Source organism: Caretta caretta, chromosome 2, assembly GCF_965140235.1.
Source record: "Caretta caretta isolate rCarCar2 chromosome 2, rCarCar1.hap1, whole genome shotgun sequence".
In the NCBI taxonomy this organism is placed as follows: domain Eukaryota; kingdom Metazoa; phylum Chordata; order Testudines; family Cheloniidae; genus Caretta; species Caretta caretta.
Window position 1 is genome coordinate 146330353 of NC_134207.1, and position 20302 is coordinate 146350654.

The 20302-nt window shown below is 42.1% G+C and overlaps 1 protein-coding gene across 4 annotated transcripts in view; it reads right to left on the reverse strand.

The window, feature by feature from the left end:
- Positions 1–20302, reverse strand: part of SLC12A7 (solute carrier family 12 member 7) — a 339376-nt gene that overhangs the window by 162350 nt on the left and 156724 nt on the right. For all 4 annotated transcript variants that reach the window (XM_048839506.2, XM_048839505.2, XM_075125474.1 and 1 more), the window contains exon 3: positions 12139–12261. In XM_048839506.2, coding sequence (XP_048695463.2) covers positions 12139–12261 — 123 coding nt within the window. The remainder of the gene's footprint in view (positions 1–12138; positions 12262–20302) is intronic.

Consider the following 20302-nt stretch of genomic DNA (forward strand, 5'->3'; position numbering starts at 1 on the left):
ACTAACAAAGCTAAGGCAGAAGTATTGCTGGGGAACCTGTTGCAGCAGTGGTTCTCAACCAGGGGCATGTGTACTCCTGTGGGTATGCAGAGGTCTTCCAGGGGGTACATCAACTCATCTAGATATTTGCCTGGTTTTACAATAGACTACACAAAAAGCACTAGCGAAGTCAGTAAAACTAAAATTTCATAGAGGCAATGACTTGTTTATAGTGCTCTATATATTATACACTGAAATTAAGTTTTCTGCATTATATAACCTCTTATTTATATCAATTTCTATCTTTTCCCATCTGTAATATATTGCTTTTTAATTTCTAATTTCTATCTTCTGTGACAGACCCAGACTGGTCGGGTGCAGGAGTCTGGTAGAAGGAAAACACACTGGAAACTGGATGAGTAGTTTTCTGTTTCCTGGGCGACCAGGGCAGGCCAATATTTATATTCCAATTGATTTAATTTATAATTTTATAGTAAAAACGAAAAAGGAAGCAATTTTTCAGTAATAGTGTGCTGTGACATTTGTGTATTTTTATGGCTGATTTTGTAAGCAAATAGTTTTTAAGAGATGTGAAACTTAGCAGTACTCAAGACAAATCAGACTCCTGAAAGGGGTACAGTAGTCTGGAAAGATGGAGCGCCACTCTGTTACAGAACACCAAATCAAACCATACAACAGGATGAGTTACTCCTTAAACAGCTGTTTGCACTGGATGGAATAAAACCTGTGCTGTTGTGGGGGACTTCAATTTGGAAGACATATGCTGGAGGTTCCATGCTGCTAGTTGTAAATGATCATTAAAGTTTCTAAAAATTATAGATGATCATTTTCTAACACAAAAGGTATTGGACCCAACCTGAGGTTGCTCTGTTTTGGACCTCACGATGATGTATAAAGATGAATTAATTAACCATTCCTTCAAAAGGGATTACTTCCCAAAGCTGAGGAAAACTATGAGCAAAATGGTTTGGGGGAAATTAGGAATAAAAATTAGAAGTTGAAGCTCTTTAAAATAAGTTTAGTCGATTGTGAAAATCCACAATTCTACAATCAAGAAAAAAGGACAATTTTTCTGGCTGAATGTGTCTGTGAAGTGTGGCAGGGCATTGGCTTTGCCTCGGGGGGTCCTGCGCTTCTAGGTGGTTAGGATTTGCCTCAGAGGTTTTTTGTGACCCTCAATGTAGCCTCTCTCCCCTCTCAGAGGCAAGGGTTACAGCTTACTGAGCCACCTTCATCATCGGCCAGTCAACGGGTTTGGTGTAAGAACCCTCTTTAGTCCCTGTCTTCCTACTCAGGGAGCATTTGTGTAGAAATGTGGGGTGGGAGACACAGACCCACCCTCTTCTCCAGGTTCCAGCCCAGGGACCCTAATTGACAGTGGCAACAAGTAGTTTTCCTATACTACTGGAGCTATAGCCCTTCCCTGGGCTACTTCCCCAAACGGCCCCGCCTAGCACCCTCCTTGGTACCTGACCATGCTTGTTCTCCCAGCTCTTTTACTGCGCACCTTCTTACTTCTAGTCTTCCCACAACACACCAGCTTACTCCCAGCTCCTACCAGCTGGCCTCTCTGAAGGGGCTTCCTTTTAAACTAGTCCCAGCTGGTTCTAAATGGGCTTCAGGTGATCTGATTAGCCTGTTTCCCTTGATTGCTTCTATTGGTTCCAGGTGTCTTATGGAGTCTGCCTGACTTAATTGCTTCTAGCACCTTCCTGACTGCTCTGGCCCCTGCCCTGGTCACTCAGGAAACAGAAAACTATTCATCCAGTTTCCAATGTGTTTTCCTTCTACCAGACTCCTGCACCCAACCAGTCTGGGTCTGTCACAGAAGACAGAAATTAGAAATTAAAAAGCAATATATTACAGATGAGAAAAGATAGAAATTGATATAAATAAGAGGTTATATAATGCAGAAAATTGATATGGGAAGCTAAAGACACAAGAGAAAAATCCATAGCTAGTAAGATTAAGAACAATAGGTGGATTTTTTTAAAATATATTGGGAACAAAATAAATCATAGGAATGGTATAAGTTCATTACTAGATGGAGAAAGTAAATCTGTTAATGATGCAGAAAAGGCAGAAGTGTTCAATAAATATTTTTATTCTGTATTTGGAAAGAAGCAGGATGTTTTACTCTTATCAAATGAGGATGATGAAGTTTTTTCTAGTCTATTAGTAACTAAGAAGGATGTTAAACAGCATCTACTAGGGATAAGCATTTTAAAATCAGTAGGCCCACATAAATTGCACACACAAGTCCTAAAAGAGTTGGCTGAGAAGATCTTAATTTTTAACAAACCATGGAATACCAGAGACATTCCATAAAACTGGAATAGGGTTAATGTTGTGCCAATATTCAAAGGTGTCAAGTGGGATGAGCTAGGTAGCTACAGGCCAGTTAGACTGGTATCAGTCCTGGGCAAGATAATGGAAAAGCTGATAAAGAATTAAAGTATTGGAATATAATTAACGCCAGTCAATACTGTTTTACGGAAAATAGATCTTGTCAAATAACCTCATTTCATTCTTTGATGATATTTCAAGTTTGATTGATAAAGATAACTGCATGGGTGTAATATACTCAGACATTTGTAAGACATTTGTTTTAGTACAGCATGACATTCTAAATAAAGAAAGTATTAAATAATACCAAGAGCATACATTGGCAGAGTGGTAAACAGTTATGAGGACAGGTTAGTTGAACAGAGCAATCTGGATCACTTGATGAGCTGACCCCATTAAACATCTAGGAACATCTAGTTAAACATCTAGGAACAAAGAATTCACGACACACCTACCAGATGGGGGACTCTACCCTGGGAAGCAGTGACTATGAAAAGGATTTGAGGGGGCATGGTGGACAATGAGCTGATCGTAAGCTCCTAGTGCAATGCTGTGGCAAAAAGGACTAATGGGCTTCTTAGATGTAGAAACTGGGGAATATTGAATAGGTGTAGGGAGGTACTCTTACCTCTATATATTGTACTGGTGAGACCAATATTGTGTACAGTTCTAGTGTCCACATTTCAAAAAGGATGTTGAAAAATGGGAGAGGGTTCAGAAATGAGCTGCAAAAATGATTCCAGGGCTTGAAATAAAATGCCTGACAATGAGAGACTTCCAGTTTAATCTGTTTAGTTTATAAAAATGAAGATTGAGAGGCAACTTGATTACAGTGTATAAGTACCTTCATGGGGAGAAAATACCAAGTATTAAACAGTTTTTTAATCTAACATTATAAAGGCTTAACAAGAACCAAGAACTGGAAGCTGAAGTCAGACAAATTCAGATTAGTAACAAGGCACAAATATTTAATAGTGAGGATGATTAACCATTGGAACAAATTACTAAGGACAAGCGATAGATCCTCCATCTCTTGAAGTTGTCAGATCAAGCCTTTTTGGAAGATAGTCTTTAATGAAACACAAGTTATTGAGCTCAATACAGGGGATCACTGGGTGAAATTAAATGGCCTCCATTATACAGGTCAGACTACATGGTCTTATGGTACCTAAACTCTATCCAATTACTGTAAGTTAAGTAACCTTTCTTTCTTCGAGTGATGGTCAATCACTCATTCTCCGCTCATAGAGTGTAGAGTGCACACTTTGGATCATCTGTTTCCAGAGAGCCCAGTCTCCTGCCAGTATTGCGGCTTGCTCTATATTAAGGCTGAGGTGGGCCAGATCAGAATACATGACATCACTCCAACATGTGCTGTCCACAAGGTCTTTTCCATCCGGCTTTTGTTGGATTGAATGCATAAAGCTGGCAGGCTGGTATGAACTCTAGCATACAGAGCAGATGTCCCAGCCACCTGAGCCAGCACTAAGTCACTTGGGAAGACAATGGAAACTGGTTGGTTCAATGCCTCACATCCTTGTTTGTAACATGATGAAACCACCATATGCCTTCAAGATATCACTGCTGTTTCATATTAAAAGTATCCAACTGGTGCATTTGTGTCTCTGTTGTGGCCCAGATTTCAGAGCCATACAAAAGGACAGAAGTCACTGCTGCTTGATAGATATGCATCTTAGTTGACACCACAGAGGCTTCCAAAGAGTGCGCATAACACTCAGAGCCTTTCTGATTTGATGTTTCATGTCAGCAAGGCAACCTCCCTCTGTGGTGACAATGGAACCAAGATACTCAAACGAGTCAATGAATCAAACTTCTTCTCCATCAATTACGATGGGCAGGGGTAGAGGTTCATCAGCTGCTTTCATCAGTTTGGTCTTCTTCCATCTGATTTAAAGACCAAACTGTGACATTACCCAGGATACAATCTGGACTGATGGACAGCTGTGTCCCCATAATTCTCCATCCTGAGATGCCTTTTACACCACTTGCCTGCTCACACACAGCCACCAGCATGTAAATCACTCCCAGCTATACGGTATGAATGCAATAGCCAGCCACCCATGAATTATACAGCCGGGCAACAACAGCAAACTCCCAATCACAGACTTTCCCCCAGTAATGTGCATCTTGTACTGCCCAGCACCCTCCAGGACAATACAAGCTCATATAAAGTCTGTCATTTCATTAATAGAAAATGATACGCCCATTTCCCAAACACTTCAATCCAAACACACACTGGTTTAGATAAAATAATAAAACCAGTTTATTAACTACAGAAAGATGGATTTTAAGAGATTACAAGTAATGAGGCATAAAAGTCAGAATTGGATACAAAGAAATAAAAGGTAAAACGCATACTAATACCTAATGTAACAAGCTAAGTGAACATAAAGCAAAAGTCTCTCTCACCACATGTTTCAGTCAGGACCCTTCTCCAAATTCAGTGTTACCATCTTGTTCTGCGGGTGTTGTTGATGCCATGAGCAGAGAGAAAGGGAGGATAGGTAATCTGGGGAGTTTTTTTGCCAGCCTGGAAATTTTTTGCTCACACCCTTTTTCCTCCCAAAGAATGGCCGCTTAACCAAGTGATAGTCCATTTGATTTTGTTGACACCTGACTGAAGCGCCAGGTTGTCTTTTGTCTCTGATGAATTGGTTTATGCCTGCTTTTCTGAACTTGGAGCGTGTCTCAGTAAAGTTGTACAGTAGAATCTTATAACTTTTCATACAATATGGCCACACATATTTTACCAGGACAATAATGATCAGCACATTATGAGTCTTCAAATGATACCCCCCAAGGCATACTTTATACAAAATCCATTATAGTTTTGTAAAAAGGGTGAACATAGGGATACAGACTGTCACACAAGCCTATTTCCTTCTTCCATAAATATATTCAGTGCACTGATGAGATTAGTTCATGAGGATGCAAACGCAGCCCTGTCATCCCCATTTTCAAGGTCTATTATATAGAAATCATGCACTGCATGGTCAATTACAGTGTTGAAAAGATATGGCGTAGCCATGTTTCCTTGATGGATGCCACAGTTGTATTCAAACCAGTTGAACATCCTAGTATCTAACCAGAAACAGCTCTCACTTTGGCAATGCATTTCTATTAGAGGCTGAGGAGCTTGCCAGGCACAGCAGCTTCCAGGCCGAGCCAAAGGGAGCTATGATCAACAGAGTCAAAGGCAGATTTTAAATCAATAAAGGCTATATACACCTCATCCTTCCTGCGCAGAAACTCTTTAAGCTTTTTCAATAATTTATCTAATGGTAAAATTCTGCTCTGCGGTTGATCAGATGGGCACAAATCTGGCTTACTGTAGAGGCCATAGATTGCTTATGTTGGGTTTAACATGCTCAGGAAGAACCACTGTGAACAGTTTGTATACCAATTAAATGCCACGATTGGTGACGTTCTGATGTATTCCAATCACCATGCCACGATGCCATGGTGATTGGAATACATCAGAACATCACCTTTCCATCTCCAAAAAGAAAGAATAATTCCACAGTACCAGTAGGCAGGTAGATAAGAAAGGTGGTGTTCTGTGGACCAACTTTTAAGGTGCACAGTTCTTTATAGATAGCATCATAGTCATTTTTTGCCAATACAGCTTCCATCAATCGAGCATTATTTGCCTAAACATCTCCTAGTCCTGCTTTAAAACTGTGTTACACAAGGCATTGAGGCATCAGTAGTCTTGGTTGTTCCTGTTTAAGTGAGCCATATGTCATTTATCTGTGACGTCCAGGGTCTGTTGATGGATCCATTGATGTTTGGGGCTTGGGCACATTTTCCCCAGCACTCTGTTGAGAGCGTCCATAATAGAAGACTGGAAACAGTCCCACAAATTATTGATTTCCTTGTGTTCAAAATTTTCATCTGCAAGGGCTAGAACATCAAATGGTTTGCAGATTTCAGCCTGGTTTTGTACTGTGACTAAATGACTAATGGAAGTCTTGATTTCAGTTGCCTTCAACTTCAGTTTCCCCATGTCCGCAAGCAACCTGTGGTCAGTATTGCCAACTTCAGCACCCAACAATAGTGTACACAGCTTCTCCACTGACTAGATATAAGACCATGGTCTAGCTCTTTGCCGGTTTCTCCATCATTCTAATACCAAATCCATGTATGTATGTTTTTCCATTGGAAATCCGTGTTAGAAATATGGAGTCCAGTTTCAGCACAAAGCTTGAGCAGTCACTCACCATTATTGTTCATGGTCATATCCACAAAGAAATCCCCAACACTTTCTCGCCAAGCTGATCTAGCATCTGGTCCCAGCATGGCATTGGCATTGGGTAACACAATGATAATGTTGTGTGTGGCTACTATTCTGATTACATTATACATGACTTATGCATATTGTTCCTTGTCCTCCTTGTTGGCAAGAATAGCAGGTGCACAAGCACCAATGATAGTGATGTTGCCATGTCTATGTGAAAGTCTTGCTATCACAATACATTCGGAGATGGGAGACCAGCTTATGAGGGCTTTACAAGTATTCCTTGACTAGGCCAAGCCAACACTAATGGTGCCTATCTGTATTCCACTGTGGGTAATTCCCAAGGTCCCATCAAATGATCTCCTGGCAGCAGATAAGACTGAGAGGAAGATGATGGCAGGGTGGCTATGTTGCAGTTTCTAATGCTTCCTGGGAGGCTCAGACCCTCTCTGACTGTAGAAAGGTTGCCCTCAAAGGGAAAGTCCTCCACAATAACTTGAACCGCCTTGGGGACCTGGCAAGATGGCAGCCATGAGGCCTGTTTCATGACAACTGAAGTTGCCATGGAGCAGGAAGCAGAATTATGATCTGTGACCATAAGAGCACCCCAGCACCAGATGGTATACATACACCTGGTATGTAACAGTAAATATCACCTGGTCTGACCAGCTCAATACACCTCTCACACAGGTTTCATATTTATTTAAAAGGTGATTTGTAATACATTACTTGAAAACTAATACCACACTGGTCGTTAATGTCATTGTGAAATATATGTAACAACACTGCATGTGAAATTATGGATACTGTCTGATACTATGTTTTGGAGAGCATAAACAGACAAAGGAGACAAAACAGTTTGTATCCCAACAAAGAAGAAATGCAAACACCTCTTTGGCTCAATTGCAAACCATGCCAGGTATGACCAGGGACTGGTAAAATGGGCTATTCGTTTGCAATGGAGATTACAGGAAGATCATTTACACCATAAACCACAGGAGATGACAAAGTTAACGTGGCATTGGCTACCTGGTGGACACACATAGTTGAGCCCCCAGAATGGCTTCCTGACTTTGAAGACAAAGACAAATTTGGGAGATGTAAGGAACTGCTGAAAGACTTTAAGGTATCCATCACCTGAGAGAAGAAGTCAGTGCTTTGTATATAAGAAAGATTGGTCCTCTTGTTAATCAAGCTGGAGAATGCTGATTACTTGGTGTGAGTAAGATATTAGGTTAGGCAAAGCTGTATCATGCTAGAATTAAGTTTTAGACATTAGAAAGTGGGTTTTTTTGTTTTGTTTTGTTTGTAACCCTTTCATATCTCTTTCGTTCTTGCTTGAAATCACTTAAATCTTTGTTAATAAACTTATTCCTGTTTTATTACACAACCATCTTAGTTTTGTGTATTAAGGAGGAGTGCATAACCCTAGCTAGGAGAACAAGCTGTTGTGTGTACTGGCTCTTTTGAGGCAGCGAATTTGGTGTTACCTCTGTGAGTGTCCACTAAGAGGGACTGGACACTGCAGGGGAGATGGTTTTGGGCAGATTCAGGACCATAAAAATTGTTGGGGTCACCCTGCATGGAGTAAGTGGGATGATGGAAGCCAGAGTAAGGCCATTGTTCTGTGAGCAGGGCAAAGTGTCACAGCAATGTCTAACAAGGCATGGAGTGTCAACCTGGCTATTAGTTTACCCTAACCGATGATGTCCTGAAATTGTGGCCTGAACTGAAGTTTGTTGCTGAACTCAGATAGTTTGTCATAATTAATAACATCTTATGTAGAAAATAAAGCATGATAACAGGCAATGTGGAACCGAAGACTGGCAGAGAAGTTCTTCCACCTGAACAAGTCCTGTCTTTTAGCATCCTTATCAGAAGGAGTAGACTTGAGATGGTGTAGCCTGTTGAGTTTGGTAACCACCTGAACCACCAGGGAGTTTGGAGCAGGATGAGAAAATAGATATTCTGTCCTGTTATATGGTGCAAAGTACTTTCTCTCAACCCCCTTCAGGGTGGGGGCACAAGTGGCTGGGATATGCCGTATCCTATTGGCTGGCTCCATTATCGCTTCATTAATGTAAAGTATCTATTTGTTAGGGCCTGCAATTTGAAGGATGTCAAGCAGCTCATAAGTAGAGTCCTGGATTCCCTCCAGGGGAATCTGTAGCAACTCTGCAATCCTCAGCAAGCAGTCCTGAAACTGCTTGTAGTCATCGGGTGGCAATAGAGAAGCCAATGTCACTGCCTCATCAGGGAATGAGGAAGAAAGTGCCACAGAGGAACTGAGTGGTTTGTCTGCTCAGGTTGATTCTCCTCCTCATAATGAGGGGGCTGAAGATCTTCCCTTTATGGTGATCTTTGTGTGTGTACCTCCCCGAGATACCTGTGAGTCAAGATGCCTGCCGTAGGAATACCAGGAATCCCACCAGGGTAAGAGGTTGATGCCCAAGGGGGAAGATGCCAGTGATCTCAAGCCCTGCAGATTGTCTTTCAGGAATGTGAGGGTGCCCAGGAGAGTCAGGAATCCCTATCTGGGCTAATGTTGTGGCTCAGAGTGGGCAGCGGGAGCACTGTCTTAGTCTCTAGTTCACTGGAGGAATTGGCACTGGCGGAGACAGAGTATGCCTTGAAATAACTCCCTCGGCTGGTTGACGGTATTGGTGAATGGAGCACCAGCAGTGTGGGTATCTCCCTGGAGATGACCAGTTCCACAAATATCAGCAACTCTGAGTCAGAATAAATAGCCAGGTCATCCAGGATAGTGAACCCTGATCTAGCAGAAGGTGAGTGGGAGGATCTGCTACCTCTTGGTGGAGCGGATAGCACTGATTTAGGTTGGGCAGTGGACATCAGAACTGCTGAATCCTTTTTGCTGCTGCACTGTGGTACCAACTGTGCAGCCAGTGATTGCTCCCTCTTCTCTCTTGCCAGTGCTGCCCCTTCTGTGGCTGTCTGTTTAGGGGAGTCTTGGCCCTTGGTACCAAAGGTTTGGACCCATGTTCCCTGTGAACTCCTAACATATCTGTGTTGGGGCACTGAGTTTCACTTGATTTGGACAGTGTAGGGGAGACGGCCCTCTTCTTAGAGGCCTTAGAAACAATATATAACAATAGAATACCAATTAAAATTTATTACATATTTTTGGATGTTTTTCTACATTTTCAGTATTGCTTTCAATTACAATACAGAATACAAAGTGTACAGTGTTCACTTTACATTTATTTTTTATTACAAATATTTGCACGGTAAAAAAACAAAAAAATATTTTTCAATTCACCTCATACAAGTACTGTAGTGCAATCTCTTTATCATGAAAGTTGAACTTACAAATGTAGAATTATGTAAACAAAAAAACTGCATTCGAAAATAAAACAATGTAAAACTTTAGAGCCCCCAAGTCCACTCAGTCCTACTTCTTGGTCAGCCAATCACGCAGACAAACAAAATTGGTTACAATTTGCAGGAGACCCTGCTGCCTGCTTCTTGTTTACAATGTCACCTGAAAGTGAGAACAGGCGTTCGCATGGCACTGTTGTAGCTGGCATTGCAAGATATTTACGTGCCAGATGCGCTAATGATTCGTGTGTCCTTTCATGCTTCAACCACCATTCCAGAGGACATGCTTCCATGCTGATGATGGCTTAAGCTTGATAATGATCCAAAGCAGTGCGGACCGACACATGTTCATTTTCATCATCTAAGTCAGATGCTACCAGAAGAAGGTTCTTTTTTCTTTTTTTTTTGTGGTTTGCGTTTTGCCAAATCTGCAGTGAAAGTGTTCTTAAAATGAACATGTGCTGGGTCATCATCCAAGACTGCTATAACATGAAATATATTCAGAAAATTGACGCATTATTTTTTTAATGAGAGTCATCAGCATGGAAGCATGTCCTCTGGAATGGTAGCTGAAGCATGAAGGGGCATACAAATATTTGGCATATCTGGCATGTAAATACCTTGCAGTGCCAGCTAAAAAAGTACCATGCAAACACCTGTTCTCACTGTCAAGTGACATTATAAATAAGAAGCAGGCAGCAGTATCTACTGTCAATGTAAACAAACTTGTTTGTTTTATTGATTGGCAGAATAAGAAGTAGGACTGAGTGGACTTGTATTCTTTAAAGTTTTACACTGTTTTGTTTCTAAGTGAAGTTATGTAACCAAAACAAAAAATCTGCATTTGTAAGTTACACTTTCACAATAAAGAGATTGCACTTCAGTACTTGTATGAAGTGAATTGAAAAATACTATTTCTTTTATCATTTTTACAGTGCATATGTTTATAATAAAAAAATAATAATATAAATTGAGCGTAGTGCACTTTGTATTCTGTGTTGTAACTGAAATCAATATTGAAAATGTGGAAAAATCCATAAATATGTAATAAATTTCAATTGGCATTCTATTGTTTTAAGTGCGATTAATCGCAATTAATTTTTTTGAGTTAATTGCATGAGTTAACTGCGATTAATTGACAGCCCTAATAATTTATTAAGATGTTTTCTATCACCAGCTTAACCACTTTGTGCATTGTGCCCCTTTCCCCTACCTTTAGTCAGTTTGTCTTTTAAGCTATGTCTACACAGCAGCTGGGAGCGTGCTTCCCAGCACAGGTAAATAGACACACACTAGTTCTGCTCAAGTTAGCATACTAAAAATAGCAACATGGCAGAGGCAGAATGGGTGGTAGCTCAGTCTGGCCACCTGAATACAAACCTGCCTGACCTCTGGGTACATACTCAGGTGGCTAGCTCAAGCTGTCATGGCCACAATGCTATTTTTAGCTGGCTAGCTCAGGCAGAGGTAGTGCATGTCTGTCTATACATTCTGGGAAGGACCCTCCCAGCTGCAATCTAGACATGCTCTTAGGGTACTTCTACACTTCAAGTGCTAAAGCATCACAGCTACAGCTGCACTACTATAGTGCAGACACTTACTACAGCAACGGAAGGGGATCCTTCATCAATGTACGGGTTTCAGAGTAGCCGCCGTATTAGTCTGTATCCACAAAAAAAGGAAAGGAGTACTTGTGGCACCTTAGAGACTAACAAATGTATTTGAACATAAGCTTTCGTGAGCTACAGCTCACTTCATCGCATCCAATGAATGTTAGTCCCTAAGGTGCCACAAGTACTCCTTCCACCCCCCCCCCCCCCCCGCCCAATGTAGTAAATCAACTTCTCCAAGAGGCACTAGCTAGATTGACAGAAGAATTGTTCCATCAACCCAGCACTTTCTATGTGGGGGTAGGTTGGTATAGCTATGTCTCTTGGGATGTGGATTTTTCACACCCCTGAGAGATTTAGCTATGCCAATGTAAATTCCTAGTGCAGAGCAGGCCTGCATTGTGAATTTTTTCACAGCCCTGAGTGACGTAGTTAAGCTGACCTAACTTTGTAGTGTAGACCAGCCCTAAAAGGAGTAACTGTTCAGGCCAGGAACCATGCCTCCCTTGTGTTTACACAATGCCTACCACTGTAATGAAAATACTACATAATAACAATAATTATAATTTTCAAAATTTTGGATACCTTGATTTCTTTTCGTTTGCTGTCTTCATCTGCTTCATGTTCTACCACTCCCTGAGTCAGATTGGTATAATTTGCTATCTTATTAAGAAGAGATGATACCATGGGGTTGCTATCCATTTCTTCCTGTTGGGATTTTGAAAAATGTTAATATAAAGCAATACTTTAATAGCAAATAAAAACACATTTTAAAACATAAGCCATTTCATGTCAGGTTTTCAAAGCTTCACATGCCAAATGCTGATTAACTGTCATACAGTACCTACTGCCACAAAATCTAGCCAATTATTTACTAGCAACACTTCTGAAGCTTCTTTGGGTGTACAGTGTGTACATAATAAAAATTGTGGCACTTTGTTTCCTAATTCAGAGTATTTTATATTATGTGAAATGATTAGGGGAAACATGGACGATTACATTTTGTTCAATTAATAGAAAATGTAATTCCTATTTGGAAATTTATCTTCTTATATCAGTCTGCAATGAACTATTAGGTAATGATCCTATAAAGAGACAGCTCACTGCATAAAGTTTTAGTCCCAGATTCCTCCCCCTAATAAATATAACTCTGCTTTAAGGGTTTTGTTCTTTTTTTTTCGGTAAGTGAAGTTTTCTTTTCCATAACAGGGTTTTCTTCTCACTGTACACTTCTGAGAGAAGGGAAACCCTATATTCAACAGTTAAAAACACAGGAATCTTCACATAAGGGCTTGCTACAAAACCCCCAAAAGAATATTAGCTTAAAATTAAAAACAAAAATCACAAAAAATTATGAAAACCAGAATATGGAAATTTAAGGTGCTACTTCAAACTAAGCACAGCCACACAACCTAAACTTTGTCCTTATTGCTTGCCAGCATATTACTTCATTTTTCTTTTGGGAATGGGGAACATTTGTCTAAACTCAGGAAAATAATTGTTGGAAATCCTCTACTGAATTTGTGAAGAGGTAAATCGGTGAAGAGATAAATAATGATAAGGACAGATCAGTTGTACAGAGTGATCCAGATTGCATGGTAAACCGGTTCTATGCACTTTAATACATCTAAATGCAAAATTAGTCATCTAAGAACCAAGAATGTCAGTCACACTTATTAGATGGGGAACTGTATTCTGAAAAGCAGTGATTCAGAAAAGGACTTGGGGGTCATGGTGGATAATCAACTGAACATGCGTTGACAGTATGCTATGTGGGACTAAGAAAAGAAAACGAATTCCTTGAATGTATAAGCAGGAGATTAGCGTGTTTCAGAAGTAGGGAGGTGTTGTTACCACTGTATATGGCATAAATCAGAATTCTACTGGAATAATGTGTCCAGATCTGGTGCCAACCTTTAAAAAAGAACAACAACAAACTGGAAAGTGTCCAAAAAAGTTAAAAAAATTATTTGAGCCTTGAAAAATATTCCTTATAAAGACAGATTAAACAAGCTCAATCTATTCAGTTTAACAAGTAAATCTTAAGGGTTACTTGATCTTAAACTGGAAGTACCTACACAGGGAAAAGATTTTTGATAGTAGATGGCTCTTTATCAAGCCCAGGCCCAAAATGTTTGAATGTTAGAAGATGAAGCTAAAATAATTCAGGCTAGAAATAAGACATATATAGTGATGGTAATTTAGAATCATAGAAGATTAGGGTTGGAAGAGACCTCAGGAGGTCATTTAATCCAACCCCTTGCTCAAAGCAGGACCAACTTCCACTAAATCATCCCAGCCAGGGCTTTGTCAAGCCAGGCCTTAATAACCTCTAAGGATGAAGATTCCACCATCTCCCTACGTAACCCATTCCAGTGCTTTACCACCCTCCTAGTGAAATAGTTTTTCCTTATATCCAACTTAGACCTCCCCCACTGTAACTTGAGACCATTGCTCCTGGTTCTGTCATCTGCCACCACTGAGAACAACCTAGCTCCATCCTCTTTGGAACCCCCCTTCAGGTAGTTGAAGGCTGCTATCAAATCCCCCCTCATTCTTCTCTTCTGCAGATTAAATAAGCCCAATTCCCTCAGCCTCTCCTCATAAGTCATGTGCCTCAGCCCCCTGATCATTTTCGTTGCCCTCCACTGGACTCTCCCGAATTTGTTCACATCCTTTCTGTAGTGGAGGAGCCAAAACTGGATGTAATACTCCAGATATGGCCTCACCAGTGCCGAATAGAGGGGAATAATCACTTCCCTCGATCTTCTGGCAATGCTCCTATACATGCAGCCCAATATACCATGAGCCTTCTTGGCAACAAGGGCACACTGTTGACTCATATCCAGATTCTCGTGCACTGTAATCCTAAGGTCCTTTTCTGCAGAACTGCCTCTTAGCCAGTCGGTCCCCAGCCTGTAGCAGTGCATGGGATTCTTCCGTCCTAAGTGCAGGACTCTACACTTGTCCTTGTTGAACCTCATCAGATTTCTTCTGGCCCAATCCTCCAATTTGTTTAGGTCACTCTGGACCCTATCCCTACCTTCCAGCATATCTACCCCCCAGTTTAGTTTCAACCGCAAACTTGCTGAGGGTGCAATCCATCCCATCGTCCAGATCATTAATGAAGATCTTGAACAAAACCAGCCCCAGGTCTGACCCCTGTGGCACTCCACTTGATACGGCTGCCAACTAGACATCAAGCCATTAATCACTCATTGACGACAATCTAGCCAGATTTCTATCCATCTTATAGTCCATTCATCCAATCCATACTTCTTTAACTTGCTGGCAAGAATACTGTGGGAGACCATATCAAAAGCTTTGCTAAAGTCAAGGTATAATGTCAGGGTGATTGAAGTCTGCCATGAGAACTGGGGCCTGGGATCTGGAAACTTCTGTTAGTTGTCCGAAGAAAGCCTTGTCTACCTCATTCTCCTGGTCTGGTGGTCTACAGAAGACGCCCACCCCAACATCAGCCCTGTTGCTCTCACCTCTAAACATAACCCAAAGACTCTCAACAGGCTTTTCTCCAGTTTCATACTGGAGCTCTGAGCAATCATACTGCTCTCTTACACACAGTGCAAATCCTCCACCTTTTCTCCCCTGCCTGCCCTTCCTGAACAGTTTATACCATCCACAACAGTGCTCCAGTCATGTGAATTACTCCACCAAGTCTCCATTATTCCGATCACATCACAGTTCCTTGACTGTGCCAAGACTTTCAATTCTTCCTGCTTGTTTCCCAAGTTTCTTGCGTTCGTGTACAGGCACCTACAATAACGAGCCAATTGCCCTACTTTCTCAGTATGAATCAGGAGGCCTCCCCTGTTGCACCCTCCTTCTTGTGTTTCCTCCTGGTACCCTACTTGCCCACTTACCTCAGGGCTTAGGTCTCCATCCCCGGTGAACCTAGTTTAAAGCCCTCCTCACTAGGTTAGCAAGCCTGCCTGCGAAGATGCTCTTCCCTCTCTTTGTTATGTGGATCCCATCTTTTCCTAGCAATCCTTCTTCCTGGAACAATATCGCATGGTCGAAGAATCCAAAACCGCCTCTCCAACACCACCTGTGTAACCACACATTTACTTCCACAATTCAGTGGTCCCTACCTGAGCCTTTTCCTTCAACAGGGAGAATGGATGAGAGCACAACTTGCGCCTCAAATGCCTTTATCCTTCTTCCCAGAGCCACATAATCTGCAGTGACCTGCTGAAGGTCATTCTTGGCAGTATCATGGGTGCCAACATGGAGAAGTAGGAACAGGCAGCAGTCCAAGGGCTTGATCGGTCTCGGCAGACACATCCTGAATTCTAGCTCCAGGCAAGAAGCACACTTCTCAAGTTTCCTAATCTGGATGGCATATGGATGACTATGTCCCCCTTATGAGGGAGTCCCCAACCACCACCACCCATCTCCTCCTCTTGGAAGTGGTGGTCTTAGAACCTCCATCCCTAGGACAATACATCCCATGCCTTCCAGTCGATGGGGTCTCCTTCTGATCCCTTCCTTCAGATGACTCTTCCAAACCATTCTCCTCCATAATACCTGTGCAGAGAGCCTGAAAACAGTTTCTTAGCTCTATCTGCATTGGGAGTATATGGATTCTCCTCCTCCTTCTTCTTGAGGTCACATACTGCCAGTTTTCTTCCCTGTTCTGCACTGCCCTCTCTGATTCTTCAGCATGCTGTGCTTGCAATGCCAAATGCTGACTTCTATACAGAAAGTCTTCATTTTCTCTGATGCAATGTAGGGTTGATACTTGGGTCTCTAGTCCTTTAACCTTCCCCTCCATTGGAACAACTTACCATCACTTGCCCATTACTTTAAGTCTTTAAATCAAGATTGAAAGTCTTTCTAAAAGAGATTCTGTACCTCAGAACTGAAGATACAGGCTTGAGAAAGGAATCACTATGTGAAATGCTATAGCCTACATATGTAGGAGGTTAGACTAGAATAGATGATCCTAACAATCTTAAAATTCTATGAATCTATGAAATGCTAGTCTCTTTAATTATCAATGTTTAACTGAAAACAAAGAGTAGAGGTAGCTCATTGAGCTCAGTGAAATCTATGTCAAACAATGGATCCCATATTAATGTTTCCACCCAGGCCACACTGAGGGTATTGATGATTTGTAAGAGTCTGAATCGGATGAAAGGGCATACAGAAAATGGAATAATAAGGAAGCAGACTGGGCTGTGATCCTGGGAAGTAAAAATCATTTCTAAGATCCCTGTGATCCAATGTCCCTTTGATGCATTAAAGCTGTTTAGTGAGGCCTCAGACACAGCAATAAGGTAAGCTTCAAACCAGATCAAACTCCCTATAGGAGCATTTTTTCCCTCTCTTTCCTTGGGGCAATAGCTATGAAGACAATGGTATGGATCAAAAGCAGCCCTTTTGCTCATTCCCTTCCTCTACAGGGCAAAGGGATACTTCTTGGTATCCACCTGAGGTTCCAGATATAAGCAGTTTCTCTAGCTCCTCCTCCAGTAAGCAAAAGCTAGCCAGTCTATATCTCCTCTCTTATTGGGAACAGGTTTGAAAGACTATACCCAGCGTGGACTAAAACTACTGAGGACAAACTGCATTTTATTTGGTACAATGTGGCTACTTTTCACATTTCATGTTCCTTCCTTAATTTTCTTTTCTTTATCCTGATAGACATCTCTTTGGAACTCCTTCAATATCTTCTTGACTGTGTGCAATTTCACCTGTCCCACCTTGGGAGGGTACCTATTTCAGATTTACTGGGCCAACGTTTTCAAACATAGGATCCTAAAATTAGGAATTTAAATCCATAAATAAGTGACCTGGTTTTTAAAAATGCAAAGCATCAGTAGCTTCCACTGAAGTTAATAGAAGTCTACATATGGATTTAGAAACCTAATTTTAGAATCCTATGTTTGAAAACCATAGCTCTGGATTCCCAAAAGAGGATGGGCACATACTCCCAGATCTAGACTGATCTCCTTTATAATCAGCAATAAGATTCTGGGTGGAGTACGTCTCTCAATCAAGAAAATCTAGAAATGACTATTTCTATGTGCTACAAATCTCCAAAAAGCACATTTGAATGTCTCAGTACATTATTCCCTCTTCAAATACCTGCAGTTCATAGTGGGGAACCTGTGTTTGGTTCCCCAAACCTTCCCGATGAGTCAAAAGAATAGTAAATATGGCAGGCGACCAGCTTGGCTTAATGGTGAAATCCTAGTGGATCTTAAACATAAAAAAGAGGCTTACAAGAAGTGGAAGATTGGACATATGACCAGGGAAGAGTATAAAAATATTGCTCGGGCATGTAGGAGTGATATCAGGAGGGCCAAATCGCACCTGGAGCTGCAGCTAGCCAGAGATGTCAAGAGTAACAAGAAGGGTTTCTTCAGGTATGTTGGCAACAAGAAGAAAGCCAAGGAAAGTGTGGGCCCCTTACTGAATGAGGGAGGCAACCTAGTGACAGAGGATGTGGAAAAAGCTAATGTACTCAATGCTTTTTTTGCCTCTGTTTTCACTAACAAGGTCAGCTCCCAGACTGCTGCGCTGGGCATCGCAAAATGGGGAAGAGATGGCCAGCCCTCTGTGGAGATAGAGGTGGTTAGGGACTATTTAGAAAAGCTGGACGTGCACAAGTCCATGGGGCCGGACGAGTTGCATCCGAGAGTGCTGAAGGAATTGGCGGCTGTGATTGCAGAGCCATTGGCCATTATCTTTGAAAACTCGTGGCAAACGGGGGAAGTCCCGGATGACTGGAAAAAGGCTAATGTAGTGCCAATCTTTTAAAAAGGGAAGGAGGAGGATCCTGGGAACTACAGGCCAGTCAGCCTCACCTCAGTCCCTGGAAAAATCATGGAGCAGGTCCTCAAAGAATCAATCCTGAAGCACTTGCATGAGAGGAAAGTGATCAGAAACAGCCAGCATGGATTCACCAAGGGAAGGTCATGCCTGACTAATCTAATCGCCTTTTATGATGAGATTACTGGTTCTGTGGATGAAGGGAAAGCAGTGGATGTATTGTTTCTTGACTTTAGCAAAGCTTTTGACACGGTCTCCCACAGTATTCTTGTCAGCAAGTTAAGGAAGTATGGGCTGGAAGAATGCACTATAAGGTGGGTAGAAAGCTGGCTAGATTGTCGGGCTCAACGGGTAGTTATCAATGGTTCCATGTCTAGTTGGCAGCCGGTATCAAGTGGAGTGCCCCAAGGGTCGGTCCTGGGGCCGGTTTTGTTCAATATCTTCATAAATGATCTGGAGGATGGTGTGGATTGCACTCTCAGCAAATTTGCGGATGATACTAAACTGGGAGGAGTGGTAGATACGCTGGAGGGGAGGGATAGGATACAGAAGGACCTAGACAAATTGGAGGATTGGGCCAAAAGAAATCTGATGAGGTTCAATAAGGATAAGTGCAGGGTCCTGCACTTAGGACGGAAGAACCCAATGCACAGCTACAGACTAGGGACCGAATGGCTAGGCAGCAGTTCTGCGGAAAAGGACCTAGGGGTGACAGTGGACGAGAAGCTGGATATGAGTCAGCAGTGTGCCCTTGTTGCCAAGAAGGCCAATGGCATTTTGGGATGTATAAGTAGGGGCATAGCGAGCAGATCGAGGGACGTGATCGTTCCCCTCTATTCGACATTGGTGAGGCCTCATCTGGAGTACTGTGTCCAGTTTTGGGCCCCACACTTCAAGAAGGATGTGGAGAAATTGGAGAGAGTCCAGCGAAGGGCAACAAAAATGATTAGGGGTCTGGAACACATGACTTATGAGGAGAGGCTGAGGGAACTGGGATTGTTTAGCCTGCAGAAGAGAAGAATGAGGGGGGATTTGATAGCTGCTTTCAACTACCTGAAAGGGGGTTCCAAAGAGGATGGCTCTAGACTGTTCTCAATGGTAGCAGATGACAGAACGAGGGGTAATGGTCTCAAGTTGCAGTGGGGGAGGTTTAGATTGGATATTAGGAAAAACTTTTTCACTAAGAGGGTGGTGAAACACTGGAATGCGTTACCTAGGGAGGTGGTAGAATCTCCTTCCTTAGAGGTTTTTAAGGTCAGGCTTGACAAAGCCCTGGCTGGGATGATTTAACTGGGATTTGGTCCTGCTTCGAGCAGGGGGTTGGACTAGATGACCTTCTGGGGTCCCTTCCAACCCTTATATTCTATGATTCTATGATTCTATGTTTGCAAGATGTGGCCCTTCCTTTGGTCTGCCTTTGGTCTGCCTTTGGACTATAAGGTGGATAGAAAGCTGGCTAGATTGCCGGGCTCAATGGGTAGCAATCAACGGCTCGATGTCTAGTTGGCAGCCGGTATCAAGCGGAGTACCCCAGGGGTCAGTCCTGGGGCTGGTTTTGTTCAACATCTTTATTAAAGATCTGGATGATGGGATGGATTGCACCCTCAGCAAGTTCGCAGATGACACTAAGCTGCGGGGAGAGGTAGATATGCTAGAGGGTAAGGATAGGATACAGAGTGACCTAGATAAATTGGAGGATTGGGCCAAAAGAAATCTGATGAGTTCAACAAGGACAAGTTTAGAGTCCTGTACTTAGGATGCAAGAATCCCATGCACCACTACAGGCTGGGGACCAACTGGCTAAGCAGCAGTTCTGCAGAAAAGGACTTTAGGATTACAGTGGATGAGAAGCTGGATTATGAGTCAGCAGTGTGCCCTTGTTGCCAAGGAGGCTAGTGGCATATTGGGCTGCATTAGTAGGAGCATTGCCAGAAGATCGAGGGAAGTGATTATT